This window comes from Prionailurus viverrinus, chromosome C1 (assembly GCF_022837055.1).
Source record: "Prionailurus viverrinus isolate Anna chromosome C1, UM_Priviv_1.0, whole genome shotgun sequence".
NCBI lineage: Eukaryota > Metazoa > Chordata > Mammalia > Carnivora > Felidae > Prionailurus > Prionailurus viverrinus.
This window is the reverse complement of record NC_062568.1, coordinates 212,291,111-212,302,421: the sequence shown is the minus strand read 5'-3', so window position 1 is coordinate 212,302,421 and position 11,311 is coordinate 212,291,111. Positions and strand designations below refer to the sequence as shown.

General features: G+C 57.5%; 1 protein-coding gene across 4 annotated transcripts; it reads right to left on the bottom strand.

Annotated features, from left to right (window-relative positions):
* Nucleotides 1-2,025: 2,025 nt before the first annotated feature.
* Nucleotides 2,026-10,403, bottom strand: CC1H1orf174 (chromosome C1 C1orf174 homolog). Of its 4 annotated transcripts, none has more exons than XM_047869996.1 (5): nucleotides 10,278-10,403; nucleotides 4,313-4,423; nucleotides 3,578-3,715; nucleotides 3,018-3,476; nucleotides 2,026-2,594 (listed from the first exon to the last, which is right to left on the bottom strand). In XM_047869996.1, the coding sequence occupies exons 1-5, from the start codon at nucleotides 10,290-10,292 to the stop codon at nucleotides 2,484-2,486; spliced, it is 834 nt and encodes a 277-aa protein (XP_047725952.1). In that variant the 5' UTR covers nucleotides 10,293-10,403; the 3' UTR covers nucleotides 2,026-2,483. The 4 variants fall into 4 exon arrangements, with proteins under 4 accessions (XP_047725952.1, XP_047725951.1, XP_047725955.1 ...); XM_047869995.1 differs by lacking the exon at nucleotides 10,278-10,403 and adding an exon at nucleotides 8,794-9,459; XM_047869999.1 differs by lacking the exon at nucleotides 3,578-3,715 and having other exon boundaries at nucleotides 10,278-10,326.
* Nucleotides 10,404-11,311: the final 908 nt, after the last annotated feature.

The following is an 11,311-nucleotide window of genomic DNA, read 5'->3' as shown; positions in this document are numbered from 1 at the left end:
GGGCCCGTGGGAAGCGCGCCCTGCTGTCCCGGTGGACCCTCCTTCTCCAGCCCAGCAGCAGTGCGATCTCTTTGCAAAACGGGGTCATGGGCTGTCCGTTTTCAACAAAAGAAGGGAGTTAAAACGTAGCGGCTGGGAGTGTTTAGTCTAGTGATCTGTGGGTGCAGGAATGCTGGGTGGTCCGGGCGGGAGGTCCCTCGTACCGGCAGGCCCGTCACTTGCTGTGGGCCGGCTCTTTGGTCAGCAAGGCTGCAGAGGGAGGACCTCCAGACCCAGGGCCTGCAGGAGGGAGGGAGGCGGCCAGCAGTCAGCCTCTGATGGCAGCTGAGGGGCAGAGGGAGCTGGCTGGAGAGGGAGGGCAGGGAGGCCCAGGGAGGGAGTCGGCGTGCAGAGCTGGGGGGGAGGGACGAGGTGAAGGGTCCGCAGTGGAGGCCCTTGGACCAGTGTGAGCAAGGCACAAGGGCTCTGGTGAGGCGAGGCCTGGAAAGGGGGCATTTCAACCCCAAACACTCTAGGAAGCCCTTGAAGCAATTTAGGAGTGCCCATTGCCAGGACAGGCCGGTCTCCAGCCAGCCTGAGGCTACAGGAACACCCCGCCCTGGGGGTGTCTGTCACCAGCCAGTGACCTGGGCCGGGCTGGGGTCCAAGTCCGAGGTCCTCGGGTGGGCATTCCAAGCTCGTGTGACCCCAACAAGACCCTGGGCGGCCCCAAGGTCTGGGTGAGCTTCCCGGGTCGGCAGCCCTCACGTACACTGCCCCACATCTGGCTGGAGAGGGAAGCCAGGTCTCCGCCACCAGCTCGAGGCCTCTGCACTTTGCCCCAAGCGTCCTTCCTGCGATAAACGGGGACTGGGAGTATATCCTTTCCTGAGTCCTAGCAGTTGTGGGAATCGTCCAGCCTGAGGCCCGTGGGAGGTCCCTGTGCAGCGGGCGTTTAAGACAGCGTGGAACGCCTCTGCTGCTCAGCCAACCACTTGGGCAGCACTTCGTGAAGACCAGTAAGTAGAGATGCTTCCTAAAAATTCACACTGTCACAGGGCCTGCTAGGTCATAAGTAATTCTAACGTGTATTTTGCTATGCCTTCTGAAACTTTATTTTGTCCCCAGGGCTTAGTCTGCATTCCTTTTGTACTGCTAAGGTCATCCCCAACGGGCCTCAGCCCAACGCTTGGTCCTGCAGCAGGCCCAACGCTTGGTCCTGCAGCACGTGAGCACAGCACAGTTTCCCCAGCTCCATGCTGTCTGTGCCGTCTCTGCAGGAGACACCTGCTTGCTTCCTGCAGCACCCCTCACCTGGGAGTAACCGTCTCTGGCCCGCTCGCCACCCCAGGAGGCCACGCGGTGGGAGCAGGGGTGGGGCCCCCAGGTGCACGCTTGGTTTCGTTCTGCATTTTGGTGGGAACATGATAGCAAGGCTCTTCTGCAGCTCAGGCCGATGCTTCTCCCAGAGGCCGGTACGTAGGACAGAGACTCCTGGCATCTGACGCAGTCGTTCACCACTAACTCAGGTGCTGTGATCACTAGTTAATTCTGCAGTAACCCCAACTAGTTAGTTGTTTTCCCTGGCTGCCGTCAAAATGCCTTTATAAGCAACAATTTCAAGTTATTAGTTTGTTGATCAATAAACCACAAAATTATCCAGAGTCGGTGGTCACAGCTGCTAATGGTCACATTGGGCAGTGTCTCGGGTGGGTGTTGGAGGGGCTCGAAAAGCTTATAGGGCAACTCAGCGACCTACCTGCCCCTTCCTCACCTGCCCACCCGCTCTGTAACTGCACAGCACGGGGCGAGGACTGTGCTGAGCGCCGCCGTCTCAGGAACCCCTCAGTCTACACGGAGGGGCCCTCTCCCTTCAAGGGCACAGCCTCAGCTCTCGGGCCTCACCTCTGCCCACAACCCAGGGAGCAGGTACGAAGGCTGACCCAGCCTTAACAAATACAGGCGGGAAAGGACTCGTTTTCCCCACTCGACTCTCAAATATTGTAGACAAGCATGGAGTTTTAGGAACACGAGACTCTTTAAAAATACTTCCAAAATATATTTTATTTCTTAGTCGTATGTGTTTTGCAAAATTCCCAAGGTAAACATTAGCTTCATGTACAGAAATAGAAGGAGAGTTCTTTAAGAACTGGCACTGACTCAATCATGAGAATGATCAAATTTTGATAATGGAAAATAAACGCATGTGTTATCAAAACTAAAGAGCTTAAGTGAGCAGTTTTCTTTAGAAAGATCTCCCAGCCCCCTCAGGGGACTCAAGCCATCGTCCGCACACACGGATATCAGAAACCGCACGATCTCGGAGAACGTTCTGGGTCACACGTGTCCATGCTGCAGGTATCTGGCGTTCTGCACTAGGGCGTTCGTGGGTCAGCTTCAACGTGTGGTCAAGGACACGTTTTCTTGGGAGATAAGGTCGTGTGAATCCCAGAACTTGCTCAACTGTCAGACTACTACTGACTGTCAAATTCGTGTTTTATTCTCTACACTTCTGCACCATCATCATCATCTTCATCGTCTTTGGCTCTGAAATGCATCTTCCTGAATTCTCGTCTGCTCATTGAAGGACAAGACGAAGACGCCGGGGGAAGGTCCTTGGGGGAAGGAAACACTCCCTCAGCCATCGCCGGCCCACCGCACCTGTCGGCTCTTGGGCGAGGACTCGTCCCCCACCGGCTGACGTGGGGGACGCAAGGGTTAAACGGAAGAGGACGCCCCACAAGTGTGGGCAGTCGCTCCCCACCCGTGACCGTGCGTGCGGGGAGGCCCAGAGTCACCTGCCAGGCCCCCCCGCCCCCACCCCGAGGGCCGAGCGGGAAGGAGGCCTCCCAGAAGCAGCTGTGCCCTGGCAACCGCCTGCCGCTGAGGATGGGGAAGGGGCGCGCCCACTTAGTGACTGGTCCGTCTGCTCGTGGGGACCGGAGCCTGTCCCCGAGGCAGTGCCATGTGCAGGGAGTGCAGAGAGCCGGCCAAGTGCGCGCCCCGCGCGGGGGCAGCCACGGAGGCACCAGTCTTACCTGCATGAGCTCCACGTTCCCGAAGAACCGGCCCACCGGCATCGGCTGGTTGCTGTCCTCGTCCAGAAAGACGCTGTCATCCGTCTGCAGTGCCGCCCCGCCCCGTGCGGGGCGGCTGCCGTGGGGGTCCTCTCCCGTGAGGGGCCCGTATGCCGGCGGGGACGGGCCGTCTTCAGTCTCTGCGGGGCGAGTGTCGCCCACAGCGGTGCCATGCCCGAGGAGGCCGCCCGTGGCCGCCGGCTCTGTCGGGGCACCAGCTCCCCTTCCTGGAGGCGCCGTGGGCTCTTTGGCAAACCCCAGAGGGTCACTGTCACAGGGGCGCTCGGGTGGTATCTTGGGCAGAGCAGCACTATCGCTCTTGGGGACTCGTTTCTGTAATTCTGATTTCACAAGATGACCTTTGTCATACTTGAACTTCTTGGAAGTTCGCCTGTCGGCGGCTTTGTGTGATGAGGAAGTCTGTGGAGAGAAAAGTGTGTGAGAGAACCAGACACGTGCAGGAGGGTGAGGCGGACGGCGAGTCAGAAGGCCTCCGTCCCGGGGGTGAGCCCTCCTCACACCTTAAGCAAGAGACGTCGTTGCCACAACTTGCACGATGGGGTCACGTCACTGTCTCCCTTGGAGGGACACGATGTAAACTGGCGGTTGGGGAAGAATCTAGACACACACCCACCGGGGCCTTCTGCTTCCTGAGGCACCTTCGGAAGCACAAACCACCGTATCGTAGTTACAGCGCGGGACCCCGGGTCGCACACATCTCTGCTCGGACGGAAGCCGTTCTGTGGCCCCGAGCAGGTGCACAGCCAGGATTTACTAAATGGACTGCAGTCTTTAAAGCAGCGTAGGCCACTGAAACTCTACACTAGTTGTTGGTGTAAAACCCAAGTCCCAACCAGACCCCGGAGCGCGGCCCGAGGCAGGTCGAGCTTACAGCAACTTCGTGGGCTAGGGTCGCTCGGCACAGACAGAGGCAAACCTCTCTCCCGAAGCGGTCAGGGCTAAAGAAGCGTGGCGCCATGGCAGCCGACACCACGCAATGGGCGGCAAGGAATGACCAGCAAAGGTGCGCGGTGAGTCGGAGTCTGAGACACCCCTGCCCGTGGACGGGCGAACGCTCCAAAAGCACGGCCCTGGGCTGGAGAGCGCACCTTCCTCTGAAAGCAGTTACACGGTTCTCTCCTCTGGGACAGAAGCACCACGACACTTTTCTAACACGACCCATCTCAGGGCGAACATTTCGCGTACAAATGGCCACACCGGTCGAGATCCGGCAGCTCTGTGTTACCGAGACTCACCTGACATACCGTCCTGGCAGACGTGGCGATGCTGGCTTCCCGAGCAGAGGCCAACCTGGCTGAGCGACGGCGGGCTCTCAGGCGCACCGAAGACCGCACTTCACCTGTGAGCTAGACCAGGACCCAAGGCGTCAGAAAACGCTCTTGTGAGACGCGAGCCCGGACACAGCGACTTCCTAACCGAAGAAAACCCTGTTGAGTCCTTCCCACCCCCCTCTTCACCTTTCTGGAAAGTCCCCTGTGGCCTTGTGCAAATTCAAACTAAACTGTCTTGGATTGAAGATGCAGACCTACTCTTTCCAATGGCCTCAGAAGCTTGGGGACAGTCTGTCCCCATCACCTTATACCTCCATTTGTAGGTTAACAGATACTGAGCTAGCTGCAAACGTTTAGAAGCAGCCTTCTCAGAAGGTTCTTGAACTTTTACATGGTACCTGAGTTCCTGATAAAAGGTGATATGAAAAAACAAAAAGGCATCCCCACCCCCATCGCTCCCTCCCTCAAATTACAGGTGGAAACAGTCCCAGTTCTATTGGTTTAAGGCAGTTGACTTTGGACGAATCTTAACACGGTCTGCCGCCATTTTACTCCGAATGCAAGAGTCTTCTAATGCAAGAAAAGAATTAATGAAAAAGTAAAACTTATAACCCACGGTACGTCTGGCAAAATGGAAAAGTTAGCATTGGCTCACCCCTGTTCACTAAACTACAGATTTATCTGAATTCCACTCTTTTTCTCTTTTTAAATAAATACTTGTTTTTGAGAGCGGTGTGCACACACGGAGGAGAGGCAGAGGGAAGACAGAAAATCCCAAGCAGACTCTGAGCCATCAGCACAGAACCCGATGTGGGCTTGAACTCACAAACCGTGAGGTCATGACCTGAGCTGAAATCAAGAGTTGTTCGCTTAACCGACTGAGCCACGCAGGCATCCCTCACCCATTTTTCCACTAATTCCTTATTCTGTTCTGGAATGGATACCAAGTGCACGTGGTGAGCAAGGGTGGGCCGGCATGCAGGTGGCAGGGCAGGGGCTGGGGGCCGAGGGGGCGGGGGAAGGAAGAGGAAACCAAGAGGAAGAGGAAAACGGAGACCGCTAGTTTAGAAATCTGCAATGGCGTCCCACCCATCCCCATCTGCAGCCCTGGAGGTCTCCAGAGGCCCCGGAGGTGGCGGCTCACCCAGGCCGTGAGATACTAGATTGTCCCATACGGCATTCAGGATGGAAGGAAAAGGAAAGGCTGTGGCCTCTGCGCACAGCGGGGACACGGCGCTCCAGGCCAGGTGAAGGGCCTGCCGGGTGGGTGCAGCAGGGTCTGGGCTCACAGCCACTTGTGGGGAGTCTGCAGCAGTTCCAGCACGCCCGTCCTCCCTGCCCTGCCCAGATGACCCCTGAAGTCCTCCTACCTCCCAGGAGGGAACGGCCGCCTTAGTCCCAGGCCACCAACTGTCCTCTCTTCCCCTACGAGTCCTGCTCCCGACACTCCCCCCCTTGTGACCGTGCTCGGTGCTGGTTGAGAGACACGACTGGCCTTGAGGATGGCTGCCGCTATCACCGAGTGCTGATGTAGCTAGCACGTGCTGTGCTTGGGGCCTCAACAGCCTCCTCTTTAAGAGGATGGCGGCTCCGGTGAGGGGCCTGTGTGAGGTTACACAGGGATGCGTGGCCTCAAAGTCCTCCTCGCCCTGCTTCATCACGCACGGCTCTCCCCGACATGAGCTCCAGGAGCCGCCCGCTCCCCAGGGACGGAACCGGGGAGCAGCAGTCCTGGCTCCATGCTGCCGAAGCGCTCAGGCCCTTCTGCGCAGCCGCGTGCTTCCCGATGCCTTCCAGCTTCACCTCTGAGGTGGGGGCTCCAGGCTCCCCAGGCGGGCTCCTTAACCTTCACTTCCGGGCCCCCTGCAGAGGCTCTCTTGGCGGGTATAGGCCAATGCTCAGGAGCTGCCGTCACATCCGGCATGGCATCGCGCTGGCTTTGGGTTCGTCGCGGGTGGAGCCAGCCCCCAGGCGCCAGCTCCCACACAGGATCCGGCAGTTTCTTCTGCCTTGGACAGCTGCTTTGCTTCCTGTCATTGGTCTTCTGCCTTCCAAGCGAGTGGTTAAAAACTGGGATGTGACAGGCAACACTGTGGTTTCCCAAAAGGGCAGGACAAGACTGACTTCCAACGGGTCAGCACAAGGAACCCCGCTGACCCCCACAGAACTGGCAAGAAGTATGAAAACCATTTAAGACTTCTGGAAATGGTCCTGTGGCATGCAAAGGGTAAAAGAATGTTATTCAAGACCACCCACAAAATTCAGTGGTGTATGGACTCCAGACTGCCACCAGACCGCCACCACCAGGACGCTGGGCTCCCAGGCGCGAGGCGGGTCCAGGCCAGGAGAGGCAAGCCTTCCTCCAAGAGCTCAGGGGCAGAGGTGTCACACTAGTGAAGGCACTGACATTTCGCCCGGGGAGGGACAGACGTAAAACAGAGTTCCTAATCAGAATTCTTAATCTCTTCCCTACAGAACTGACTTTTGCAAGGAGTGTGGATAAAGTTCATGCGTAAAGGGGCTCTCCAGAACACTAGAGGTTGTGGAGAAAGGCAGTTAGAAAGTGACATCAAGATAAACTTTAGGTCAGATAGTCTGCAGGTGACAACCAGGGAATAATGCAGCTGGAAGAGCCCTCCTGGGGTCAGCACATACATCCAACACTGACCCCAGAAACTAGGCCTTTAAAGAAGCCACAGCTAGACTGGATTATCGGCAGAGCAATTTATGCCCCAGGCTATTGCTGAAAACAATTGAGCAATCAACAGGCATTTACTGGGAGCTTAACAGCTGGGTGTGGTCAGGGGAGGAGAGGAAGAGAGTCACCCCAGGGAGAATGCGGGCTGCCCGGCAGGCAGGGGCGCGTCCCAGCTGCCCAGGTGAGAGGGGAAAAGACTCCCATAGAAGAAATCTACCCAGTCACCAAACAAAAAGCCTATAAACAATAATCCGTGGGGGTGGGGGTGGGAGACAGGTACCCAGAACTGCTGCACTATCTACTATGTCCAGGTTCAACAAGAAATGATGGCGCGTGCGAGAGGAAGGCAGATGTCTACAGCGGAACAAGAGCTGGCGATGTTCCAAGAACCTGTGATGGTGCCTGGGGTGCAGTTTACCAGAAAAAGCCTTCAAAGTGGCCATGATGAACATGTCCAAAGGCTAAAAGGAACCACAGTTAAGGAATAAAAAATTTGACAATGTTGCATCCAATACAGAATGATGACGATAAAAAGAAATTATGAAAAGGAACCAAAAGGAAATTCTGTAGTGAAAAAGTACAAGAACTGAAATAAACCCTTCAGTGGAGGGAACTGGCAGAAGAAGTAATAAGCAAACCCAAGGTCATGCAAGTCAAACCAGAGAGAAAAAAGAATGAAGAAAAGTGAAGAGTCTTCAAGAAACATGGGACTCAATCAAGGGCACCAACATATGTGTAATGGGAGTGCCAGGAAGGGGAGGGAAGGAGAGAAAAGATACACAGAGAAATAATGGCTGAAACTTCCCAGTTATTGAAAAAAAACAAAAACAAAAACAAAAAAACCAACCACCTTCACACACAGGAATGTCCAGGAACTAAACTCCCAATGAGAGAAATGGAAAGAGCTGTGTAAACAGACGGCGCCGCTTAAAGGCTAAAAGCCTAAGACCAGAGAACTCTTGAAAGCGGCAGAGGAAACACTCACCAGGGGAGCCGGATAAACAAACACACCGCTAACTGAGCAGGGGCAATGGATATAGTCAAACATAGTCAAAGTTCTTCAAGAAGAAATGTGCCAACCAAGAACCCTGAATCTAGCAAAGCGATCAAAGCAAAAGAGACACTTCCGGATAAGCGGAGAGAATGCTGCCCGTGTTTTCTTGCCAGAGGTACTGGGGGGAGCTCTGCAGGCTGACAGCAAGTGGCCCCGGACGGGAATTCAGGTTCACAGAAAGAGGGCGCCCTTTTTGCCGATGCTTACCGACAGCGTACGTGCACGGGTGCCTCCTTTCTTGGTGATTTATAAGCGGTTGTAGAAATAACATTATACAACGTAGACAGGAATGTGCTTTGGGGTGCCTGGGTGGCTCAGTCGGTTAAGCGTCCGACTTCAGCACAGGTCATGATCTCACACTCCGTGAGTTCGAGCCCCGCGTCGGCCTCTGTGCTGACAGCTCGGAGCCCGGAGCCTGCTTCAGATTCTGTGTCTCCCTCTCTCTCTGCCCCTCCCCTGCTCACGCTCTGTCTTTCTCCGTCTCAAAACGAAATAAAAACATTAAAAAAAAAAAAGGAATGTGACTTATTTGCCAGTTACAGCACAAAGGACGGGGGTGGGGGCAGGACTGTTGGGGCAACGAGAGGACCACACATGGAGACACGATCAGAACAGGTCGTTGGGTTTCTAACGCTAATAGATATAACAGGTATCCCGACAGACCAAGAAAGTGGGTGAAGGGAATAAAGGTACATTTTTAGGTCTCACGACAAATCTGGAGCTTGTAGAGGCCGCTTTTAGGCAAACAGGCTGGAGCAACCGGGTGCAGAAAGGGCGCCAGCACCCACCTGTCTGAAAACAGACCCACGAGGCGACTCCGCCCCCGGAAATAGCCATAGGCCCCAACTGGCCAATGGGCTACTTACAACCGGCACAGGTCCCCAAAAAGGGAGAATCCCATTGGTGGCCACACCTCCGCATCTTCCCGCTTTCCCGCAGCCCCGCCCACTGCCTCCCAGCAGCCCCTCCTGCACTGCGCCCTTCCAGCTCCTGGGTTCCCCTTCCAGCTCCTGGGTTTGGCCTCAGGTGAATTTTCACGCCCAGGGCCACTGGCTTCCACGCCACTGCCGCCCCACATGTGGGGGCCCCTGACCGATCAGTCACCCCATTTACACACCACAAAGCCGATTCCACTAAGTTACAGTGCATACGGTGAAACCTAGAGCAACTGCTAGAAAGAAAACACAAATGCCCACCAGAAAACATTCATTTTCATCCATCTACACAAGGAACAAAGATAACAGACGTGCATAAAGAAAACAAAAGTAAAATGGCATGCGTGCATCCAACCAGATCAATAACTTTAAATGTGGGCCAAAAGATTCCATCAAAAGAGAGGCCAGGCTGGTAAGACAAGCCCCCCCCCACACCCCCCGCCCGGAAAAGGGCCCGCTCCTTGGGCACCGGGTGCTCTGTGTCCCGGTCCGTCGCCAGGTACGGAGCGCCAGGAACCAGTGCCGGGTCAGTCCTCTCCCCCTCTGCAGTGGCCTCCTCCCACCCCACTCTGCACTCGAAGTGACTGGGGCCAGGCTGAGGTCACATGCTGAAGCACAGAGGGCTTGGGTGGCGGCAGCAGTACTCAGGGGTCCAGACCAGTTCTGGACAGGGAGACCCCCTTTCCTGGGATGTGGTCTGGCAGCCCCCTACCCTGAAGAGCGACCCAGTACCCCTCTCTCCAACTCGGGCAGTAATCTGGGAGCCCCCTACCCAGAACCTTGACCCAGGACCCGCCCCCCCCCCCCCCCCCGGCCGTAATCTGGCAGCCTGCTACCCAGAAGGCTGACCCAGGACCTGCCCCCCCCGCTCAGGGCCGTAAGCTGGGAGCCCCCCTACCCAGAAGCATGCCCCAGGACCCGCGCCCGCCTACGGGGCCGTAATGTGGGAGCCCCTACCTAGAAGCGTGACCCAGGACTCCCCCCGCCGCAGGGCTGTAATGTGGGAGCCCCCCCGCCACTACCCAAAAGCGTGACCCCAAACCCGCCCCCCACCCAGGGTCGTGATGTGGAAACCCTCCCGGACGTGGTCTCAGACCTCAGACCCGAGTGCGAGGGCAGGGAGTCCCGAGCAGAGGCAGCCCCCGGCCCAGGGCATACCGCGGCCTCCTCAACTCCCCAGACAATGGGTGGCGGGAACGCCAGCCTCATCGGCACGGCTCCCGCCCGGTCTCGGCGCCTCACCTTCCGGCTCCTCATGAGTGTGAGCGGCGCGCTGCCGCCCCCAGCACTGCCCGAACCCCCGCGTCCCGGCCTAACGCTTTTCAGAGGAGCAGCGACCCGGCGGCCCTCGGCCCGCGCCCGGCGTCTGACGACACCAGAAGTTTGGCCAATCACAGCCCGGCATCCTCCGGCATGTGACCCAACAAAGTGGTCGCTGGGCGTAATGGGCGGGGCGGAGGCCATATTTGTGAGGGGCACCCTCGTGGCGGCCCCGCTTAAGCGGGGCGGCGGCCATGTTTGTGAGGGGCACCCCTTTCCCCCCCCCCTCCCCAACCCCCGGAAGCCCGGCCACGTGTCTGGGGGGATGGCGGGAAGTGGTTGTTCACAAGAGGGCGGTCTCTTTCATCCTCGCCCCGGAGGTGGGCTCCTGCCCTGGCGTGTGAATGCCCGGCAAGGCTAGGGTGCGCCCGGCCTGGGGGCTGGCGAAGCCCTGGATCTCGGAGGTGGGCCGGCGAGGCCCTGCGTGGTTCTGCCCCTAAGCTGCCCGCAGGGACGCCCCCAGCCTCGAGCCTCTCCCCGGCGCCAGTGGAGCGCAGCTGGCCCTCGGACGGCCGTACCTCCCGGGGTTCAGCCCTTTCAGTCCCGCTTCTCTGCAGCCCTGGCCTCACGGTGACGGTCCCAAAGGCGCTGCCCTCTCCCCTCTCCGGCGTCCTGGCTTTTGGCAGCTCAGGGACTGTGCATTAAAGCCAGTGTCTGCCTTTGAGAGTTTTAAAGTTAGATGAAATCCAGCCTTGCCTTTAAACACTCCAGGCCCCCAGCTCTGGGCCCTAGGACCTGTGCCTCGAAGAGGCCTCGGTGGGCCCCCGGGGACCGAGGGACGCCCAGCCCTGTCGTCCAGCCCATCAACCCCCCCACCCCCTTTGGGGGCTGAGGGATGCCCAGCCCTGTCCTCTAACCCTGCTTGCTGGTGCCCCTCCGGAACTGGCCTCCCGGAGTCGTGGCACAAAGGCGGAAGCAGCCATACGTGTGCTTTGCGAGTCAATGACAGTGGTGTT